Genomic DNA, 23834 nt, shown 5'->3' on the forward strand with positions numbered 1-23834 from the left:
GGACGCCGCACACTCAGCGCCCCGACTGCTGTCCCCCCTCCTCCCTCCCCGAGTGGCTGCCGTCCGCAGCTGCCACCGCTGTGTCCCGAGCCGCCTGCGGCCTCCACGCCCCCAGTTCCCACCTTCTCCAGGGCCTGTGTGCCCCCCTCCAGGTGAGCCCATCCAGCAAGCCTCGCTCCGGCCCCATCCGTCCCTAGCACTTGACTGCTGGTTAAGACTTCCCTCCCCAGACCCTTTCTCCAGAAAACCCGCTGTCCCCCCTCACCCTGCCTGCCGGGCCAGGGAGGCCCGTCTGGGTGTGCCTCTTGTGACCCTCTGAGGGTTTTTGCTTATCTTGAGGCCACACACACTTGCAGAGACTTTGCGGGAATAGTTCACAGCAGCCCCAGGACGTGTGGCCTGTGTGGTCAGCACTGACACTAGAGAGAGGCTGCATCGTACCTCCCGCCCAAGCACGTTAGTGGGCACCCCCCGAGATGCCATGGAGTCAGACAGCTACCTCGGGAGTTTATCCTGAGGGCGCCCTCTCGCCCTCTCCGCCTTCGTGCCGACGCCGTCCAGGCCCCACGGCCCAGTTACCCCTGGCCTCCTTCTGTATCAGCTACACCAGCCTCTTCTTTCTTCACGCTCGCACGTCTCAGAGCTGCACGCCTGTCCTCATGAATTGTGTTCGCTGGGCGCGTCCAGAGAGAATCCCACACGATCGCTCAGCCAGCCGCACATCAGGAGGCACCTGTCGTCCATCCCGTCTGTGGCTGATGTCCCCAGTGATCCTTGGTTAAGGGTTAGCTGCCTTCTTGTCTGTGTCGTTAATACTTCTCCTTTCATAACTTTGAAGTAATCTGCGGGAAGGTACGTGGATGTCACGTGAACCTCTTCCCCATTGGATTCTCCTGCTGGGCTGGGCAATCCCTGCTCAGGCCCACTGTCACCTTGATGAACCGCGACCTTCCCTGTCCTCCTCTGGACAGACTCACAGACCTGTGGACTCCTGGCTGCTCGCTCCGGGGCCCCTGCTGTCTCCCGTCCGGCTTCCAGAGCCCCGTCGGCCCCTCTGTCCCTGTGCTGACCCTTGTGGGTTCCTGGTACTTTTTTGTTGTCTAGCAAGAGATGTTGAAGGCTCCTCATACTGTGCCTTGTAAAACTGTCTACGGTGTAGACCCAGAGGTGTAAGCCTGGGTGAAGCTGTGTAGATGCAAAGGATTAAGCCATGGGAGAAACAATGTAGACACAGACGGTGAAGTTGTGTAGATGCAGAGGCGTAAGCCTGGATGAAGCGGTATAGACGCAGTGAAGTAAGCCTGGGTGAAGCGGTGTCGATGCAGGGGAGTAAGCCATGGGAGAAGCAGTGTAGATGCAGAGAAGTAAGCCTGGGTGAAGTGGTGTAGACGCAGAGGCGTAAGCCTGGGTGAAGCGGTATACACGCAGAGGAGTAAGCCTGGGTGAAGTGGTGTAGACGCAGGGGAGTAAGCCTGGGTGAAGCAGTGTAGACAGGAGTAAGCCTTGGTGAAGTGGTGTAGACAGGGGAATAAGCCTGGGAGAAGCGGTGTAGACACAGTAAGCCGTGGGAGAAGCGATATACACGCAAAGGAGTAAGCTGTGGGTGAAGTGGGGTAGACGCAGAGGAGTAAGCCCTGGGAGAAGCGATGTACACGCAAAGGAGTAAGCCATGGGTGAAGAGGTGTAGACGCAGAGGAGTAAGCCTGGGTGAAGTGGTGTAGACGCAGAGGAGTAAGCCTGGGTGAAGTGGTGTAGACAGAGGAATAAGCCTGGGAGAAGCGGTGTACACTCAGGAGTAAGCCTCGGTAAAGCGTGTAGACCCAGAGGAGTAAGCCTGGGAGAAGCAGTGTAGACGCAGAGGAGTAAGCCTGGGTGAAGTGGTGTAGACGCAGAGGAGTAAGCTGTGGGAGAAGGTGTAGACACAGAGGAGTAAACCTGGAAGAAGCAGTATAGACTCAGAGGAGTAAGCTGTGGGAGAAGCGGGGTAGATGCAGAGGAATAAGCTGTGGGTGAAGTGGTGTAGACAGGAGTAAGCCTAGGAGAAGCGGTGTAGATGCAGAGGAGTAAGCCGTGGGTGAAGCAATGTAGACAGAGGAATAAGACGTGGGAGAAGTGGAAGCGGTGTAGACACAGAGGAGTAAACCTGGGAGAAGCGGTGTACACGCAGAGGAGTAACCTGTGGGTGAAGCGGTGTAGACACAGAGGAGTAAGCCTGGGAGAAGCGATGTACACGCAGAGGAGTAACCTGTGGGTGAAGCGGTGTGGATGCAGAGGAGTAAGCTGTGGGAGAAGCAGTATAGACACATAGTAAACCGAGGGAGAAGCGAATTACAGCTCACCGCTTTAAGCCCTAATACAGCTGTGCAGCACCTTTGTCTAGTTCAAAACGTCGTCTTCATGGCAAACAGAACCCTGCACCCGTGGGGTGAGCACTGTCTCCCGCTCCAGCGCCCAGGCCAGGGCACCTGCTGGGCCACAGACTCCAGATGTGCCTGCTCTGGGTGTTAACATAACTGCACTCACACTTGGTGGCCTTTTGTGTCTGACCTCTTTCACTGGGCGTCCTGGCCTCAAGGCCCATCTGTGTTGTAGCCTAGGTCATGCTTCCTTCCTTTGGGAGGCTGGGTGATGCTTGAACTCACTACCCTGAGATCAACAGTTGGATGCTTAACCCACTGAGCCACCCAGGCGCCCCTAGATGTTTTTGGAAAGAGTTGTTGTCTTTCAGACATATGTGAAAATACTTAGAGACGAAATGATACCGTGCCTGGGATGTGCTGTGGTTGAACATGGGTGGTGGGTGTGGGTGATAGTTCTGAACCCTGAGGACAGGGCTGTCTGGCGGACGTGAGGCCGACCGCACTCTGACGGGGGTGCCACTCGGACGGAGCCGAGATGCTGACAGGTGCCCCGGGCAGGCAGAGCCAGCCTTCGCTCCCATGCACCTGCTGATGCCGTGAGCTCTCTGTCCAGAGGGACAGTCACACATTGCTATAAATGCCCTCAGAGCCAAGTCTGGTTGGAGCAGGCCTCTGTGAGGAGGGGGCTCTGAAGATGAGCGGGGGGTTCGGAGGTGGATCCGTAGACGGAAGCCCGAAGGAAGACAGCACGCGCGCTCAGTTCAGTGGAGGAAACAAGGGACAGGTGGGTGCGGCGAGCGGCTCTGACGACCGGGGTCCTGGCAAGCCTTGGATTTTGAGAGAGAGCATGCGAGCTGGGAGGGGCAGAGAGCGAAGGGGACAGAGGATCTGAAGTGGGTTTTGTGCTGACAGCAGAGAGCCAGTGCAGGGCTCAGACTCCGGAGCCGTGAAATCGTGACCTAACCCAAAGCCGGACACTTAACCGACTGAGCCACCCAGGCGCCCCTGAATCTTTTTTTTTTTTTTATTTCTTAAGTTTATTTTTGAGGGCAGGGGGAGCTTGCACACATACTTGAGCATGAGCAGGGGAGGGGTAGAGAGAGAGAGAATCCTAAGCGGCCCCCCTCCCCCCCCATCAGCATGTCGGGCTTGAGCTCAGAAACTGTGAGATCATGACCTGAGCCAAAATCAAGAGTCAGGCACTTAACCAGTTGAGCCACCGGGCGCCCCAAGAGTTTGACCGTATCCTGAGAACTCGGGAGCAGCCGTGGGCACTGGCAGGGCGAGAGCAGAGCGCGGGATGGCGGGCACGCGGCNCACGGAGATCTCGGAAGGAAGGGACGTGTACAGAGACACGGAGGTCTAAGGGAGGCTGCCTGGCACCAGGCTGTTTCCGATGAGGCCTGACTGGGGCCGCCAGGTTTGGCAGCACAGACCTTGGCAGAGTGGTGAGAACGGCCGGGAACCGAGCAAGGGAAGGGATCGGGAGTGCGCAGCACACCAGGAAGCGCACCCAGTCAGTCAGACCGGAGCGCCGGTCTGTAATNGGGGGGGCTGGGCCCCAAAGAAGTGAGAGCACAGCAGGAAAGAACCGTGAGAGGGGCACCTGGGGGCTCAGTCGGCTGAGTGTCCAACTCTTGACTTCGGCTTAGGTCATGATCTTGGGGTTCACGAGTTCGAGCCCCGTGTTGGGCTCTGTGCTGCCAGCTCAGAGCCTTCTTGGGATTCTCTCCCTCTCTCTCTGCCCCTACCCAGCTTGCGCTCACGCACGCTCTCTCTCTCTCTCAAAAATAAATAAACTTAAAAAAAAAAAATTAGAGAGTGTAGAAGGTGAGAGAAGTCCTCCCAGAAAGTAACCGTGGAAACAGTGGCCGACCTGCCTCCGAGGCAACCATGTGCCGGGTGCCTCACAGCAGCGCCCCGGCCGCACGACAGCTGGCGGGATGCAGTGGGGCTGCGATGGCCTGCGTGTGCCCTGGCCCTGCGAGAGCCGCGGGGCGTGGGGACACAGGACACGACCTGTGGTGCAGGAAGGACCACCTGAAGCAGTGCCCAAGCGGCACACGTTCTCACCTGTAATAGAATCGTCCAGAAAAACAGCTATCAAAATACAGAACTGATCTTTTCATTCGGCTGTGAAAAATTTTGAAAACTTTGTAAATTGAGCAGTGTGTGATTCTTTAGATGTATGGTGTTTAGCATAATTAAATTTGTTGTTTTCCTGTGCTTGGCAGATGGTTAAACTTCAGGAAATATTTAAGACCTTTTATCTTGGAAAACATAGTGGTCGAAAACTTCAGTGGCAAACCACGCTGGGCCATGCTGTTTTAAAAGCAGAGTTTAAGGAAGTAAGTTCTTTGTCTGTTTCGTGTGTTTTCTATAAATATGTTAATAGAATACTTTAAATTGTGGTTGAACTTTGGTAGCAAACAAAGGAAAAGATCATTCAGTATAACTCAGTACTGTCTTTTCTTGGTCAATAATAATAAACAGCCTAAGGATTAATATTCCAATCAATAAAAGTCAATAAAAATAGGCATTTACCTAGTTGAAAAAAAGAGCAAAGGAGTGTGCGCCTCAGCAGCACATGTGCTAGAATTGGAATGCAGAGATCTGCGTGGCAACCCCGAATGTGTGAAGCTTCCAGGCTTAGAAAAGAGAGAGAGAAGGCAAAGGATGTGAAGAGGCAGCTCATTAAAGCAAGACTAAGAAACCAAATTCATTGAAAATCTGCTCTATTTTTCTGCCAAAGGCTTGCAGTTATAAGCCACTGAAATGCCACTGAATGATCAAGGCTGAAACTTCACAGAACAGCGCCTGCTGCGGACGCTGTGCAGAAGGGGCGTGGCCGCGCGCTCCCGCCTCCAGAGTCACAGCTTTGTTAGGCTAGCGCCGGTTCCAGAAATCGATCTTAATGAGACGTTTTCACAGAGTAGTGAATGAGGCCGCTTGTCGCGGTGCTGTTACGAAGAGGGACACCGCACAAGAGGAAAGTGCAGTGTTCTCATAACAGAAAAGCAGGTCACCAGACAGGGTCTTCAAATTCCTGTTTGAAGCTGTCAATAAGATCACGTGTGTACACTAAGCAGAGTATTTACAAAATTGCTATTTCTCTGGCGGTCACCATGCACTGGGCGCTGTATCCGATAAACCGCCCCATGCGGGGATAGTGTATATAAACTGCACATACCCTCACCTGCCTCTGCAGACCGGTGGGGCTCTGCACCTCCCCACCCCCCCTTCCTCCTCCCACCCGCTCCTTCCTGCCTCCGCGAGGCTCGTCCCGGGGATGAAGCCTCCTCTCGAGCCCAGCCGCTTTCCTGCACACACAGCTCACCGTGTGCGTGCGTGTGGTGGGCCCTGCCGTGGGGACTTTGGGAGCGGGAGCGGGAGGTGCCGTGAGGTCCAAGGCCCAGTTTGCACGTGCTGTGCGTGTCCCAGGCACATGCAGAGGGAGACTGGGCCAAGTTCATGACGATCTGAGTGCTTAGTCGTCCACTCAGTCTTTTAACATTAAAAGACTGGCGCCAGACCTGCCCACTTCCGTCCGTGGGCTGCCCCCCCCCACCCCCGGCACTCCCACCACCGTTCAGAGGACACGTGCCGCTCCAAGTGGCGCTCCATGTGCGACTTGAGTAACCCATACTCCTCTCATTCAACACGATTTACTAAAGAACTTCACTGCTTTGAAACATACTTCAAGAGAGGAGTTTTCAAACGTAATATTGAGTCCTTTTATTCTTATATGATCGGTTATTTAATTTCTCATTTGATAGCTGATTACTACTTTCCCAGCCCCTCACCCCACAGAGTTTGGGAGCAAAAAGAAACCTTTTAAACTTTTCCAAAGATGGTACGGACAGGTTGACTCGCGATACCTCCCGTTTTCTTGAAGGGAAAGAAGGAATTCCAGGTGTCCCTGCTCCAGACGCTGGTGCTCCTCATGTTCAACGAAGGGGACGGGTTCAGCTTCGAAGAAATAAAACTGGCCACAGGGATAGGTGAGAGTTCTCCTGGTGAACGCGTGGTCTCCGCGTGGCCTTGTGGTTAGATGTCAGCCCGCTCTCTGCCCCTCGCACGTGGGAGCGTGGTGTCTCTCACCGGTGTCGCGTGTCGGGCTCATTCCAGTGCGAGCTTGTGCCCGGTTCTCTCCCTCCCAGAGGACGGCGAGCTGCGGAGAACGCTTCAGTCCCTGGCCTGCGGCAAAGCACGGGTGCTGGTCAAGAGCCCCAAGGGGAAGGAGGTGGAGGATGGCGACACGTTCACATTCAACGGGGAGTTCAAGCACAAGTTGTTTCGAATAAAGATCAACCAGATCCAGATGAAAGAGACCGTACGTATAAGCTTCCTCGCTTCACTCGCAGGGTGCTCCCTGGGACTCGGTAGTTTGTACGGTCATTTGCTGAGGCCTGCGGGAGCCCCTTGATGGCGGAGGGGGGTGGGGGTGAGGGTGGCGGCCGTAGAGACCCTGCAGCCTGCGCGGCGAGGACACTCCGTGTCTCGTGCCCGGAGCAGGCCCTGCTCCGCGGCCCCACGTGCTGTCCCCCGGGCCGGCTGGGGGGCAGGGGCCCTGCGTGTAAACGAGAGGCCCCGGGAGGGCTTGGCAGACAAGATGAGGGTGGTGTCACAGCCTCTCCACCCCCGGCAGCAGGGCCTGGCCAGCCACTCACCCGGAGCGTCCGCGTGGAGCCCGGTCAGAAAAGTTTAGATTCATAAGCAGTGGGCTTGTGATGTGGGCTCAGGTCCTGATCTCACGGTTCACAGGACCGGGCCCACACGGCGCCCTGCGCTGACCTCACGGAGCCTACTTGGGATGCTCTCTCTCCCTTCTCTCTGCCCCTCCCCACTGTGCGTGCTCTCCTTCAAATAAACAAAAATTGTGATAAAATAATACTCCACTTTTCATGTCAACTTGGGAAATGTTTGAAAGTTTGATGATGTCCAGAGTCGGCAAGTATATGGGAAAACTGGCATTCTTTTTATGTTTTTATTTTATTTTTTAATGTTTATTTTTGAGGAAGAGAGAGCAAGGAGCGGAGGGATGGGGGGGACAGAATCCCAAGTGGGCTCTGAGCTGTCAGCATGGCCCCCAATGCAGGGCTCAAACTCACAGACTGAAGTCGTGACCTGAGCTGAAGTTGGCGCTTAATCGACTGAGCCCCCCAGGCATGCTTATGCTTTTATTTTTTAAAAGATGCCTTTAGTGAGTAATTTGTTAAAGATTCAAATACATATATCCTTTGACCCAATTTTTTTTTTTACTATTAGGAATCTCTGTAATAGAGTGATTAAAAGGTGTAAAGGTTTGGAGCTAGATTTCAAAGCGGGACCATCACCTCTTCTTCCCCGCCCGGATGACCTCTCCTGCTGCTTTGATGTGCAGCTTTTTCCTGTGGTGTGGACGAATCTTATTTTTTCTTTAACGAGATCACTGTGCATATGGCATCTGTATGTGTCGTCGTGTGACCTGGTCTTACTCATTGTTACGGGTCTTTCCGTGTCAGAGCTTGGATTCTCAAGGGCGCAGAGTAGTTACTCGTGTGACTCGGGAGCTTGGCAGCGCCTTTGGGGAAAGGCGTCTAGGTTGTTTCCATCTCTACAGGAAATAAGTACCTATCAGCTTTTTTCTTTAGTATAAAATCTTTGCCCTGGAATTACAGGGTCAAAGAACGTGGACTTTTGTTAGTTTGGCCTCTTTTCCAAACGGCAGCCTGACAGGTTTTCCTGGATTTCAGGGCCCAGTTTCACAAGAGGCCTGGCCCTCCGTCCGCCTCCCTTTCCCCTCCCCCTTCCAGCAGACACTGGATGGCTCGTTGCCATTTTAGCTTGACTTTCTTTGCGCGTCTTTATGCCGCTGAGTAACTTGTGCAGGTCATGTCTTTCTGATCCTCGATTCTTCATCTTTTTGTTTTAATACTTATTTTTGAAAGAGACAGCATGTGAGCAGGGGAGGGTCAGAGAGAGGGAGACACAGGATCTGAAACAGCTCCAGGCTCTGAGCTGTCAGCACAGAGCCCGACGCGGGGCTGGAACTCATGAACTGCAAGATCATGACCTGAGCCGAAGTCAGACACTTAACTGAGCCCCCAGGAGTCCCTAACCCAACATTTTTTAAAAAATTACTTATATTTTTCCAGTAATTTTTACATTTAAGTTTTTCTTTGAGCAGTGTGGAAATTTTTTTAGTATCGAGAAGCAATCTACCCTTCTTATTCTAAAACTGAATTGAAAATACCATTCTCTGACCATTTATTTGAATTGTTACCTTTGTTATATATTAAATTCACATATTATGAATCCGTTTTTTAATTCTGTTCTACAAATTCTATTGATCTGTTTTGTATCCAGGACCCAAATTCTTTTAATTAATGTACCTATTCCTATAAATTGATTGTCCCAGTAAGTTTGAGAATAATTTTATTGGTCTTTGTCCTCCAAATAAGAACACTACCATTTCTTGTTCGGAGCGCAGCACATAATCTGTGGCGTTCATCGTGGCCGTGCCGAATCTGAGGCATGTCTGTTTGCACGCACATAAATGTAAACGTCTTCTCTTCGTGGCAGTTTTCTACGAAAAGTCTTGGCATATTTCTTATCAGATGGTTCAACAAATACTCGTTAAGCACCTACTGTGGTCCAGGTCCTCCGTGAAGCGCTGAGAATTCATCCGTGAATAAGAACTTACTCTTATAACTGTTCGTTTCACGGAACTTTTCAGCAGACAGGTACCGGATGGTCACACATGCTCTAACGTCTTGCACTTGCGGTGGAAGAGGAAGGCGCAGCCCAGTACTGTGGGCCAGAGACAGCTTTCCCGCCGCAGGCACACTGGGCCAGGCGAGGCCTGAGGAGATGGCCCACCCGCAGGTGACACAGAGACTGGTCAGAGCTGTGGAGACTCTGGTGAAGCCCTGACGGTTTTGAGCAAGAAGGGCCAGTATACCCCCAGCGCCTACAAAGGGGCTCTTCTCTGCTGACACACATGCGGGGCGTTGCCAGCAGGTGTAGATGACACCGTTCAGCTCCGTGCACCCTTCCGTGTCCACCCCCTTCACGGCATTCTCAGTGCCTTTGATGGTGTCCACTTGATTGTCTTGGATTTGGGATTCGTAGTGCATCTACAGATAATCGCCGTGTGTCGGCTCCTAGTCACTATCGCTCTTTCATTCTCTTACTGCTCAGCTAGAACCTCCGAAATAGCAGTTTTATGAAATAATGGTGCTCCCAGGCTTTTTCTTCACTTCCTGATTTTTTTTATCTCAAGTGCGGGGAGCAGTAGCCTTTTCGGGACGGCAGACCCTGTGGACGTGCGGTGAAGGTGTGGCTTCTCCCTTTCTGAAGCTGACTCACCTTATGTGCATGTGTAGACCCGCCTCCCCTGGCCTGTAGGCCTCTGTCACCGGGGTCTGCGCTTTGCTTCCGGTCACAGCTTTTCATCATGTTTGGGGGGGCAGTGAGGGTCTTTTTAATTGCTATTTGTGTGTTAAAGTTTGTTTTAGATCAAGGATAGGTTTTCCGTTTCTTTGTGTCTTTGCAGCATCTGTCGAGACATCACGTAACCCCTGTGACCTCGACACAGCTGTGTGAGCCTCGTCCCACTCCTAGGTTTCCTGATGCTGAGCAAAGCTGACGTTTCTGGAATAGACGCGGACAGCTGTTGTGTTTTGTCCTGCTTTCTCTACTGTGCTGCTGCACCTAATCCAGCATTCTATAGAGTTGATAGTGTTTTGTAGCTTTTTTAAGAGGGAACTGCATGGGGCGCCTGGGGGGCTCAGTCAGTTAAGCGTCCGACTTTGGCTCAGGTCCTGATCTCGCAGTTGGTCCTGAGATCAGGCCCTGCGTCAGGGTCTGTGTTGAGCATGGGACCTCCTTAAAGTTCCCCCACCCCTGCCCCCCTGCTCATCTGTTTTCTCTCTCTCTCCCTCTCTCTCTCAAATTGGAAAAAAAAATTCTCTCCTTAAACTCAACACTGTGAAATGACACTGAACCGTATCTTCCCTTTCGCTTGTGTATGTGGCTGCAGGTCGAGGAACAAGCCAGCACCACCGAGAGAGTGTTTCAGGACAGACAGTATCAGATCGACGCTGCTATTGTCAGAATAATGAAGATGAGAAAGACTCTTAGTCATAATCTTCTAGTTTCTGAATTGTATAATCAGCTGAAATTTCCAGTAAAGGTGAGTGTCCCCGAGCGCGTGCAGAATACCAGAAAAGCATGTTCGGTTCTTAACACCTCAGTCCTTTGTCCTGCATCGAGGGACCATTTGCTGCAGAAGCCCACCTGTGTGTACACCGAATGTCGAAAAAGTGGCAAGTGGAGACAGCAGGGTCTTCATCCACATGTTCTTTGTCACCGTCCCAGGAACAAGGGGTCCCTAAAACTGCCACCTTGTTGGGGGGGGCGCGCGCTCCAGCTCCAGGTGCGGTTTCTGGTGGCCTCGCCACTGAGATGACGCCATGGGATTCCGAGGAAGCCCTACGAGCTGCCAGTGCCTCCAGCACCGACGGGCTCCAGAGCAGTTTCTATGTCGGTGACACCCCCTCGTTTCTCTGCAGAAGAAAGTCCACCCCGAAACCTGCCCGTGCCCGCCTGCTTCTGGGCCGGAGATCCTGCCCGTGGCCGTTCGTGGAGCCCTGACCGGGGGGGAGCACTGGGAAGAACTCTTAAGCCAGCTGTCCCTGCCTGGGGGTATGGGACTCGGGGGACCTGGCCCCGCAGTGACAGGGCCTGTGGGGTGCAGCTCCCTGGTTCTGTGGGGTCCCGTTCGGCAGGCGAGCAGCCGACCCTCCATCCTCACTGAGAGCGGACCGTGCTCCCTGAGCGAGCACCGGGCTGCTGTGTCCTCCCCATGCAGGCGCGGGCGTTCAGCACTGCTGCGTGCACCTTCTTCCCACCTCAAGCTAGAGCGAGCGCCCCTTTTCCCTCTTAGAGATGAGAGGCCCCGCGGTTACAGGCCTGACTGGTGGGGGGCAGGTATGGCGGTGCAGCAGCCGGCTCTGCCCCGGCAGAGCCTCTGTGGGTCTCACCCACGTCTCGTGAATGCGCGATCCGTCACTCAATAGAAAGTTAGGCCTTTTGACAGATGTGCCTTTTAAGGGAGAAGCTTGCTCATAAACGTCAACGTAAGTGTGCTTTCTACCACGGTGGAGCAGGAGACGCCCTCGCCGGGCTCGCTTGTCACGGCGTTGGTCATCTGCAGACCTGCAGCCACGCAGCCTCAGCAGCATGCGCAGGAGATGCAGGACGTAGGGAGAGGTGTCCTTGCGGAGGGTGGAGGCGCCTGAGACGGAGATTTCCCTTTGCCACAGATGAGAACATGGTGCCCAATAGGATGTGCCGCACTTAGGTGTTTGTTCGTGCAGGGGAGGAACGGGTCACGCCCTCCCCATCAGCCTGCCCGGACGGTGAGCTCACCCGAAGCGCTCGCACAAGGGATCGAGTTAGCGTCGTCTCTGAAGTTGGGACTCTGATCGTATTCGTTTTATAATTAGGTTATAATCATAAGTACTTTACATACAGATACACGTATTTTCTAGAATCACATGTGTAACTTTGTCGTATGTCATGTTTCCCTGTGTTTGTAAATTTAACGCCACTATAATTGAGGGATTTTGTTTCTCTTTTTAGCCTGGAGATTTGAAAAAGAGAATTGAATCTCTTATAGACAGAGACTATATGGAGAGAGACAAAGACAATCCGAACCAGTACCACTACGTGGCCTGATATGTCGGCCCCCTGTGTTCTCAGCGAAGACTCTAGAATGTATCTTCAGGGTGGTGAAGCATTTCTGTGCTGTTTCCAGGACCTCTGAGATGGGGCCAGCATGGAGACTTCTGGATTCGACAGAGGATGATTCTCGGATCACCCTTCACAAAGCCTGAGCGTTGGCCAGCGGCATCTGTGTCTTTCCCTCCATTTCTTCCTCTTACTCTTTTCAGTGTTTAAATTGCTTCAGTTGCTCTGTGCAGAATGACTTTGAGATTGGACAAGGAGATACCGGGTGAAAGAGGCCCCTCGTCGGGCGCGCTCTGGGAGCACGGTGCTGAAAGTGTGCTGTGCGGCGTTTGTGTGTGATCACGGGCGTGCGGTTAAAAAGACTCTCAGTGCAGCGCAGGGGCCGTGGCGCCGGCTGGCGTGCTCCAGGCAGGGCTCCTGCCCGACGGGCACGCCAGTCTGCGGCCAGAGCCCCTCGCCGGCGAGCGTCAGGAAGAACGGGTCCGTGTCACCCCGGCTCGCCACTTATGCAGCGTCTTTACCGACGTGTTCGTCCCTTTATTTCCCACGCTTGACACTCTGAGGATGGACTGTTAGAGTGAGGCTTCTCCACGGCCCCTCTCGGGGCCAAGACATCACCGGGGGGTTGCTGCTCGCTGCAGTGGCCTCACGAGCATCTTTGTTCTACTTCGCTGAGTTGTTGGTAAATTTTCTGTTTAGGGGTTCAGGGGGGTAGTGTGTGCTCACGCTTCTAAGATCGCGTCTCACGGACCCTGTTCTTCGCACACGGGTAGCTGCTGCCTGACTTGTTAGCCGCAGTGCCCGCCCGACGGCGTGCTTTACAGCCGTGTGCAGGGAGACACGCTGTCGGCGCTGTGGCCACCGTACACGTGACGGGGGTGACGGGGGACTCGGGTCCTGGTGGTGGGAGCAGGCATTTTGTCAGAAGGTTAAAAGGATTTTGTTGGCACCTCGTTTCATGTTGTGTGTGTGCGGGTGAGGTGCGGGCCCGACGGCGTCAGTACCGTGCACTGTAACAGACGCTCTCCTGGTGACGTTTCACAGTACTTTATATTTTACATAATAGCATGTTTCGTTTTGATTAAAAGCTACCAAAGGAATTTTGATCATGGTATATAAGTGTTTAAAGCAATATTTTCTGGAATATACCAAGTTTATAGAATTTGATTTTGTGCTAAATTATTAAAAATTTCTCCCTTTTTGAAACATGCTTGTTTAAAATATGACATCTTCTGGGTTTCCACGTGAAAATCTCACCCTTCAAGTATCCTCATTATTTCTCATTTGTAAATTTTCATTTGTGAGTTCTATGATTTGTGGTCTATAAAAGACCAAATAGATTTCTACTTATTAAATTTTATGTTCATTATCTCTAGAGATTGTTAATATTGTAATTTAATGTAGACTTACTCTGAATAAAATTAGTTAAATTGGCCTTAAAATTACATTAATAAAACTTGTGCTGTGCGAACTACATGTTTCTCCTAACTCTGTAGCGACTTAAATTTTGTGCCCAGTGCAGCGGACAGGGAAACCCAGCAGCGGGGCAGGCGCGGTCACGGTCATCTCTCCGGGAGATGGGCGGGGCCGGCAGCCCGAGCAGACTGTGCGCCCCCCAGTCAGGTAGCAGCGGGTGCCGGGTTGCTGCCGTGAGAGGCCAGCCTGGTGGAGTGAGTGGGACGGGGACGTCGACCAGAGAGAAACCATGACACCGGAAAGGAGAAGTGAGAGGACTGATGGATAAATGACTGCGTGCTCACGAAATCTAGGAGAAGCAACTAAAAAGCTGTGACTACAGAAAGAACGAAGCTTTAACAGAGAACGGGAATCAGCAAGAAAGTCACAGTATAACAGAAGGCCATGTTTCCAGCAAACAGAATGTCCACAGAGAGAGCATTTTCACGTGACTTGAGCACAGAGAAAACCTGAGTGAGGCAGAGGAGTGGCTGTTCTTAGGTTTGTGCAGCGTCTGAACAGGCCACACGCCCCATACTTCAAAGCACAAACGGTGATTCTAAAGCTAAAATAGGGGCACCTGGGTGGCTCAGTTACTTAAGCGTCCGACTTCGACTCAGGTCATGATTTCACGGTTCGTGGGTTTGAGCCCCGCGTCGGGCTCTGTGCTGACAGCTCGGAGGCTGGAACCTGTTTCAGATTCTGTGTTCCCCCTCTCTCTGCCCCTCCCCAGCTCACGTTCTGTCTCTCACTCAAAAATAAACATTAAAAAAAATTTTTTAAGCTAAAATAGAAAAGCAAATAGGCAAATATAGCCAGCACTTATCCTGAAGCTGTCATAATCAGTATAACTGAAATGACACACTACTGGCACAGAGTGGCTTTCTGGAACCACACAGTCCATAAATAAGCCCAACGCACAGGAATGTGGTGTTAGCATGAAGGGCCATGTCGTCAGGGAAAGGGAGGCTTTGGGAAAATTGGAACTACTCCCCTGAGAGAAGCAGAATTGGGTTATCCTCATTCTCGACACAAAAATAAGTTCCAGTGGTCAACGATTTCAGTGTTTTAAAAAAAAAGAAATGGGGGTGCCTGGGTGGCTTAGTCGGTTAAGCGTCCGACTTTCGCTTGGGTCATGATCTCGCGGTTCGTGGGTTCGAGCCCCGCGTCGGTCTCTGTGCTGACTGCCAGCTCGGAGCCTGGAGCCTGTTTCAGTCTGTGACTCCCTCTCTCTCTGACCCTCCCCTGCTCACGCTGTCTCTCTCTCTCTCCTAGAAATAAATAAAACATTAAAAAAAAAATTAAAAAAAAAAGAAATGAACGGGGCATCTGGGGGCTCAGTTGGTTGAGTGCCGACCTCGGCTCAGGTCATGATCTCACGGTTCGTGAGTTCAAGCCCCGCGTTGGGCTCTGTGCTGACAGCTGGGAGCCAGGATCCTGCTTAAGATTCTGGGTCTCCCTCTCCCTCTGCCCCTCCCCTGCTCATGCTGTGTCTCACTCTCAAAATAAAATAAATAACACTTTTAAAAAATTTTTAATGGAACCCTAACCAAAAAACTGAGATACAATTTTTTTTTATTCTCATTGGACAAAGGCTCTAGCTAGGAATCAAGATACATTCATAAGTGATAAATGACATTCTGAAAAGTTTTCATGTTAAAAAGTTTAACTCTAGTAAGAGTACTGATCGTTCAGTGTGCGTGTCGAGAGGGCAGACATGCGCCGGGTGAGCCTGACGGGGGAGATGTGAGCAGACGACGCCCACTGCTGATTCCAGAAGGGAGAAAAGCCACAGCTGGAGGCAGGGGAGACTCCAAGGCGTCGTCGTGAAAAAGTCGGTTCAGGAGCTTTGCAGGTGTCTGGGCATCACCCTGGGGAGGGAGGCCTGAGCCGGGAGGGGGTGGGGGAGCCCCAGGGTGGGCAGGAGAGGGAGACAGGAGGACAGGGGCCTGGAAAGAAGGTCCGACCCCTGGGCGTGTGCTCCAGAGAAGCTGGGGTGCGAGGGGCGGGGAGGCCAGGGGGGGGGAGGGGGGCCATGATGAGGGGACCCAGTGATGAGACGGCCAGCAGGTGTGGGGCTGCAGGAAAGCAGGGCCCGGGGCAGTACTGGGGGCAGTGGAGGTGCGGGAAGAGCCGCCGGGACAGGGAGGCCGCGTCCCGGTTCCTCCCAGATCACCTGCAGGGGAGAGGAGAGCGAGGAACCAAGAGGCCTGGCGGGGGGAGAGCAGCGCCTGCTGCCGGGGTCCAGGGGCCTGGGCTTGTGGGAGGTGAGCAGAAGCGGAGGTCTGAGTGTCCTGGAGGTGGCCCCACGGCCTCGGTTGTGGCATGGGGTGATGCTCTCCATGAACTTACGAGCGTGTTTCTGACAGAGACGCCTACAACTTTGACCCAACAGAGTCCACGGCCGCACAGCCTATTGGCCTTGATAGAATTCCCAAATGTTCAACTGTGGGTGTGTGTGTCAGTGGGGGTGTGAGTGGGTCAGCGTGAGAGGGAGCAGGAGAGCAAGTGGGGGGGGAGGAAGTGTGAGCTCAAGCAAGTGTGCAGAACAGTGTGAACTCAAATGGGTGTTCAAGAGTGAGCTCAAGCGAGTGTGGAGGGGAGCTAATGGGGAAGCATGAGTGAGCTCAAATGGGTGTGCAAGAGTGAGTGTGCAGGAGAGCTAGTGAGCGTAAGTGGGTTGTGGGAGTGTGAGCTCATATGAGTGTGCAGGGGAGCAAGTGTGAGATCAACCGGCTGTGCATTGGTGAGTGTGAGCTCAAGAGAGTGAGAGTTCAAGCAGGTGTATAGGACCGGCTGTGAACTCAAGTGAGTGTGCGTGGGAGTGGGCGTGCAGGGGAGCGAGTGTGCCAAGGAACCAAAGAGGAAAGAGTCCGAGGAAAGAAATGACCAGTCTTTGTGTTAGTAACCAGGGGCCACGGCAGACAGTGCAGGGCAGGGGCGGATGAAGGCAGGGTCAAGGCAGGCTTTCATCTGGATGAGGAAAGCAGCAGAAGAAAGGGCTCGAGAGGAGGGTCAAGCCTAGGGGCACAGGCATGTGTGTGTATGTGTATTTGTGTGTGTCTGTGTGCATGTTTGTGTATATATGTGTGTGTGCGTTTTTGTGTGTATATACACGTGTTTGTGTATTCATGTGTATGTGTATTGGTGTGCATGTGTATTTGTGTATACACATGTTTGTATATATGTATTTGTGTTTGTATATTTGTACTTGTATATTTGCATGTATACACGTGTGCTTATTTACGTGTATTTGCATTTGCACATGTGTGTTCTTGCTAGAACAGGCCATTATGTAAAAGTAGGTGCAGATGGGGATAAAGGCAAAGAAACAGTCTGAAAAGCTGGGGAGATTTTTAAGGGTTTCTGTTATCAGTGATGTAGGAATCAAGGTCAATTCCTTAGAAAGCCAAGACTGCATTTGACCGTGGATGCGGTGTTCTCGGTCTGCTTCTCAGTGATGGAATGTTCTTGATGTGCCAGAGTCGATGGAGAGAGATGGTTAAAGGCTGCAGTGTTGAAGTCAGATGCCCCAGGAGCTAACGCCTGTCTCCGTCATGATCTGGGTGCCCCTATGAAAATTACTTAAATCTCTAAACTTGGTTTTCTTATCTTTTATAAGGAGATAATTTGCTCATTAGCTCGTGGGTTGTTGTGAGCTGATGCATACAAACGTACTCCAGACTTGTACCCCTGCCACAAACGGGCGTGTTGATGCACGTCACAGACACGCAGTGCAGTTCTCGGTCAGGAGGGACACCTTCAGCGTAAACCTGAAATCTGCCCACAAGAGGGCAGGAAAGTAAGGGGAGGGAATAAAGAGCAGAAATAAAATGACCTAGATGCCCTAACAGACAGACATTCCTAGAGAGAGAATTAAGACCAAAGTCTACATCATCCACTAGATACGTACTTCAAATATAAAAACATGACAACTAATCAAAAAAGCACTCTGGAGTGGTCACACGAATATCAAATAGACCTCAGTACAGGGAGTATTTCCAGAGATGAAGAGGCTGTTTCATAAAGAAAAAGGGGGCATTCATCAGATTTAACCCTGAATGGACAGGGCTCTCGTGACAGCATCAAAATGCATGGAGCAAAACCTGACGAGCTGGAAAGAGCAAGCGGAGACACAGACAAATCTGTGACTGTGGGCAGAGGCTTCAGAATCCCCTGGTACTTGGTAAGCAGAGTCAGGAAAAATAGAGTCCTACCTGTTGATAACTACACAACTCTACATCAGAGAGCAGAACATTCTTCCTAGTGCATGGGGACATCTGTCAAGGTAGGCATGCAGGGGGACATGAAACAAGCCCCGTGCTTACAAGGACTGAAATTTGGGCGCCTGGGCGGCTCAGTTGGTTAAGGCTCCAACTTCAGCCCAGGTCATGATCTCACAGTTCATAAGTTCGAGTCCTATATCAGGCTCTGAGCTGTCAGCTGAAGCCTGCTTCAGATTCTGTGTCTCTCTACTCTCGCTTTCTCTCTTTTTCAAAAATGAATAAACATTAAAAATTTTTAAATAAATAAATAAAAGGACTGATATTCTACAGAATATGTCTTCTGACCACATGAAATTAATTAGAAACCTAATAATAATAAATAAAAATTTAAATTTAACAGAAAGAGACCTGTTAGTTACTAAATGTTTAGAAATTAAGTAATACACCTTTTTTGTTTTGTTTTTATTTATTTTTGAGAGAGAGAGCGCATGAGCAGGAGAGGGACAGAAAGAGAGGGAGACACAGAATCCGAAGACAGGCTCCAGGCTCTGAGCTGTCACCACAGAGCCCGATGCAGGCCTCGAACCCACAAACCGTGAGATCATGATCTGAGCCGAAGCCAGACGCTTAACCGACTGAGCTACCCAGGTGCCCCTAAGCCATACACTTGTTTTTGAAGATTTATTTCTATGTAGTCTCTGCACCCAACGAGGGCCTTGAACTTAACAAGCCTGTAGTGAAAACAAAACAACTTACAACACGGAGATCAAGGGTCACACATTCCTCTGACTGAGCCAAGGGCTGGCCTCTAAATAAATAAGCCAATAATTCTAATATAAATAGCTAAAGTAAGCAAATGATACACTTTTAAATAACCCATGAATCAAAACTCACAAGGAAAATTAGAAAATATTTTGAATGAATAGGAAAATACAATATATAGAAGTTTATAAAATACTGCTAAAGAGATGCTTACAGGGAAATTGAAAGCTTGAAATGTTTCCATTAAAAAGGTGAAAGGTTTTTGGTTTTTTTGTTTTTTGTTTTTTTTGTTTTTTTCTGAGAGAGAGAGAAAGAACGTGAGCAGGGGAGGGTCAGAGAGAGAGGGAGACACAGAATCCGAAACAGCCTCCAGGCTCTGAGCTAGCTGTCAGCACAGAGCCCGATGCAGGGCTCGAACCCACGAACCGTGATATCATGACCTGAGCCAAAGTTGGACGCTTAACTGACTGAACCACCCAGGCGCCCCCCCAAAAAAGATGAAAGGTTTAAATACATCTACCTTCAAAAGCCAGAAACAGAAGAGCAACTTAAAACCAAAGTAAATAGATAGAAGGAAATAATGCAAGTAGAAATCAAAGAAATAGAAAATGGACGTAGAAATCAAAGAAATAGAAAATGGACAGAGAAATCAATAAAATCCAAAGCAGTTTGTTTCTTTGAGAAGACCGACAGAACAGATGAGGTTTTAGCTGGACCAGTTAAAGACAGAGGTAACATGGGGCGCCTGGGTGGCTTAGTCGGTTAAGCGTCCGACTTTCGCTTAGGTCATGATCTCACGTTCGTGGGTTCGGGCCCCGCGTCGGGCTCTGTGCTGACTGCCAGCTCAGAGCCTGGAGCCTGTTTCAGTCTGTGACTCCCTCCCTCTCTGACCCTCCCCTGCTCACGCTGTCTCTCTCTCTCTCAGAAATAAATAAATAAACATTAAATTTTTAAAAATATAAATTAAGTACAATGCCTAGCAAACGAAGAATAGAAAGGAACTTCCTCACACTTACTAGAGATCTAAGTTAACATGATGCTACATGGCATAGACTGCAAGCTTTGCCCCAGAGGCTGGCACAGGGCTGGGTGGATGGCTGGGATGGAGGTCTGAGGATGGAGATCTTAGCCACTGCACCAAGACAGGAAAAAGAAAGAAAACGCATAACGATGGGAGGGAGTTAGTAGTCTATTCACACGACATGCTCACGGGGGTGGAACATGAGCTACAAAACTGCTACGAGAGCTAATAAGCCAATTTAGCAAAGTCACAAGAGTCCCCTAGACAAAGGTCAGCTCTATTTGCACATTCTAGCAGCCACTGGAGAATGAAATTTGTAAGTACAGCCCCTTTCACAGTATCATCCAGAAATGTGTGAAATACAGAGAGAAAGTACAAACTATGTACAAAAACACATCCCCTGAAAACTACAAAGCGTTGCTGAAAATACTTTAAAGGGGAATAAAATAAATGAAGAGCTGCATTTGGTCCTTAATGTGTCCGCTGTCTCCAAGGTGGTAAGTACGTTCAGTCAAAACCCTTTAGAGGACAATGGTGAACTCCTTTTAGAATGTATATGAAATTCAACGAGTCAAAGCAACTTGTAAAAGAACAGCTGGAGAGCTTACTCGCCCTAACTCTGCAAACTTGCTGTGAAGCTGGTGGCGGAGGCCCGTGGCTTCTGCGCAGACGAACTGAACGCAACAGGAAACGCCACGGCGTGGCCACCTGTACACAACCGTGTCAGTTTCAACAAAGATGCCAAGGTAACTTAATGGCTCAGAAAGGCCTTTTTATCAAATAGCTATCATATGGGGGGGGGCGGGAATGAACACTGATTTTTATCTCACGCCTTACACAAAATTTAATTTGATCACACGCCCGACTGTAGAAGTTAAAACCATGAAACTTCCAGAAGAAAACACTGGAAAAAATCATTAAGATGTTGGGAAATACAGAGATTTCTTAGAACACCGAAAACATGAAGCCTGAAGGAAATACTGATCGATTAGGTTTTAAGTAAATTTAAAGCTTGCTTTTTGAAAGATATTATTAAGAAATAAAACAGCAAGCTCCATAAAGAGAGAAAATATTTACAATGCGTCAAAGTATTTCTATCCAGGCTATATAAAACAAAAACACTTAGAACTCAAAAGCAATAAACCGTTTTAACAAATAAGGACAAAGTTTGAACACTAACCAAAGAAGATAGGTGAATGGTTATGAGGCACGTGGAAGGAAAATACATTTAGTCCTCAGGAAAATGCCAGCTGGTCACAGGAGTTTAGAATGACGAAGCTATCCTGATTTCTTTTCTTTGGGAAGAACTGGTGACACCAAGTGTTGACAAGGATGTTACCGCTGGTGTGAATATGTAATAGTGCCACGGCTTTGGAAAAGCGTTCAACGGTTTCTTTTTAAACACAGACTCCCTTGTGCCCCGGATTTTCCATTCGGAGGGATTTACACAAGAGAAGGGAAAGCGTCCTCCACCCAGCGATATGGTTTTGAGTGTTCATGGCATTTTATTTGTAACACAACCTCCTTCAGCAGGTGAATGGGTAAACAGATGGCCCTGCGGTGGAATCCACCCCATCCCCTCTGAGCATATGGGTAACAAGTATTGAAGTATCTTCGTGTTGATTTCAGTTCCCATTCTGTGTCTCCCACCATTAGGAGAAGGCTCTGGTTAACCACATTTCAGTCCTCAAGCAAGCACAGGCCCTAGTGAACGTCACCCCGGACCCCAGGGTCCACATGCAGCAACAGGTGACTGTGTCACTGGGGGTATGAGCATAACTGAACTCACACAATTACTCGTGCTGCAGATGACTCGGAACCGTTTTGAGTTAATCTGCTTTCCAAGGAAGTAAATGTTTTGGTTCTTTTTTTTTTTTTTTATGAGAGTTCCTTTTTCATGACTGTCTAAAAGAAAGACTCCCATGGTCTAGGTACTTCAAGGAATCTACTGAAAGGAAGTTATCAGAGATGTACACATGGCATGTATAGAAGATGTTCACAACGGCGTGATTTTAAGGTTTATTTATTTGTGTTGAGAGAGGAAATGAACAGGTGGGAAGGGGCAAAGAGAGAGGGAAAGAGAGGGTCCCAAACAGGCTCTGCGCTGTCAGCATGGAGCCTAATTCCGGGCTCGAATTCATGAACCGTGAGATCATGAACTGAGCCAAAATCAAGAGTCAGACGCTTACTTGAGCCACCTAATGCACCTCAATGGCATTATTTTTTAAAATAATGTCTTTATTCTATTTTAGAGAGAGTGCATGCCCACACATGCAACCCGGGGAAGAGGGGCAGAGGAAGAGAACCTCAAGCAGGCTCCATGCTCAGCGTGGAGGGCCACTCGGGGCTTGATCCCAGCCCCCTGGGATCCCGACCTGAGCTAAAACCAAGGGTTGAACACTCCACCAGTGAGCCACCCGGGCGCTCCTCATGGCATTATTTTAAACACCAAGAGAGTATAGGCAGTCTAAGTGTCTTAAAGGAGACGATCGATTTTCCCAAGTGCTGTGTGAGAGGAGTCCCGATTCTTTCCCCACTCATTAGCACACGTTTCACTTGAAAGCTTATGGTTTTCTATTTTCCTGACGTGTTATTCATTAACTTATCCTATAAACTTAGTCTTAGACTTTTCAGCCACAATCTACTTGCCTTTCGTATCATTAATAAACCAAAAGTAAATGTTCTTGCAGAAAATGGGGAAGGGTAGTGGGAAAGAGAAGTGAAAAATCTTGTGCCTGGGCAGTAAGTGCCAGGAGGCGGCAGCGACCCAGCCCTAACTGTGACAGGCCCCTCCTCTCTGCGGCCCAGTGTTAGGAAACCGGACTATTCTGCAAGTGACTTCCAGCTAGTTCCTGGGCAAAGAAAAAACGGTAACTTGAGTGAAACAGAAATACAAGCAAACGCTCCAGCTGGTGTGATGAACCGCCAGGCAAGACACTGCTATGCCCCTCACGCCCGCTGGTGGGGGGCAGAAGCTGCCAGCACGTACTGAACACCACTGGTTTTACCTAGTACATGTGGTGTTCATGTCCGTGACCATCCGAGGGGTCTCTAATCACAGGCAGCTGCAGCCTCACAGGCCCGCCCTCACCTTCCCCTTATCCTAAGTTCTTCCAGAAGAGAACCCCGCGCTGACTGTTACCTGCGAAGTGTCTACTTAATGCGTTCAACACCCTTAACATACAAAGTATTTCAAGAACCGCTAACTCCTACCCCGTGAACGTTAATAAAGGAAAACGGCGCCGGGAAGGGGGCCAGGGCGGGGCCGGGAAGCCAGGCCCCGCCACCCGCCNAACTGAGAGGAAGGGAAGCTGGACGGAAACAACAACAAGGAAGAAACAAAATTTGCTAAAAAGCAAACAAGCATTAAGAAGAAAGGTGGGGGGGGGCGGGAGGGGGAGGAAGCCACCAGAATCAAGGACTGGTCACTAGAGTGACAGGCAGTAATCAAGGTCTCCAGAGGCGGTGCGATGGGAAGGTCTCAGGGAGGCGGCAGAACAGGGGGAGAAGGAAGGAGCCGGGAAACTCGGTGTCTGAGGAACGGTACCAAGGTTTGGGGGTGAGGGGGTAGAAGCAGGGGTGACGGAGCTCCAGACAGCAACGAAAGAAAAGAGAAGACCGAGAGAGACTTTAGGCAAACCAGGGAAAGGTGACTTTACACTCGGGCAATATGGAGTGGGCCAGAAAGGTATTTCCGGAAGGTTCTAGAAGCAGAAAGACTGATTTCCTTTACCGTGGCACGCGGGGATATAAGCGACACCAGCGTTTCCTTACTTTCGGGATAAATGGTGCCCCCGCCCCGTTCCGACACATCCCTCGGGAGGGTTGTCACAGCTTTAAGTCACCGCGTAAGCCCTGAAACCCCTTCAACCAGGATTTCGTCTAACCCTGTTAAGTGATTTGAGTTGTTTAGAAAAAAAGCTGTTGTGTTTCAAACGTGACTTGTGACATTCGGTACACGTGTTCCACCCCCTCCCCACCCTCGGCCCCCCACTTCGGCCTCCTCGAGGGTCAGCGGCCAGAGGAGCCCCGCGGCCAGGAAGGAGCGTGTTGGCGTTGCGGCCCCGCGGAAACCCTCAGCGCGGGGCTCACGTCCGCGGGGGGCCGGGGCGGCGGGGGTCGCGGCCCTCGGCAGAACAGCGGCGCTTCCGCGGGGCGATCGTCCCCTCCCTCGGCGGACGCCTCCCCACGCGCGCGCACCTTCGGCTTCAAGCGGCCCGGAGGCCTGGGCACGCATCACGTGGCGCCACGGTCACGTGCCTCAGGTCACGTGGC

General features: G+C 50.8%; 1 protein-coding gene across 2 annotated transcripts in view; it reads left to right on the top strand.

Moving 5' to 3' along the window:
• Positions 1-13571, top strand: part of CUL4A (cullin 4A) — a 45731-nt gene extending 32160 nt beyond the window's left edge. For both annotated transcript variants that reach the window (XM_077753934.1, XM_077753935.1), the window contains exons 15-19: positions 4595-4708; positions 6256-6361; positions 6521-6693; positions 10384-10536; positions 11988-13571. In XM_077753934.1, coding sequence (XP_077610060.1) covers positions 4595-4708; positions 6256-6361; positions 6521-6693; positions 10384-10536; positions 11988-12083 — 642 coding nt within the window. In that variant the 3' untranslated portion in view covers positions 12084-13571. The remainder of the gene's footprint in view (positions 1-4594; positions 4709-6255; positions 6362-6520; positions 6694-10383; positions 10537-11987) is intronic.
• The last annotated feature ends 10263 nt before the right edge of the window (positions 13572-23834 follow it).

This window comes from Crocuta crocuta, unplaced genomic scaffold (genome assembly GCF_008692635.1).
Source record: "Crocuta crocuta isolate KB4526 unplaced genomic scaffold, BGI_CrCroc_1.0 scaffold31, whole genome shotgun sequence".
Taxonomy (NCBI): Eukaryota; Metazoa; Chordata; class Mammalia; order Carnivora; family Hyaenidae; genus Crocuta; species Crocuta crocuta.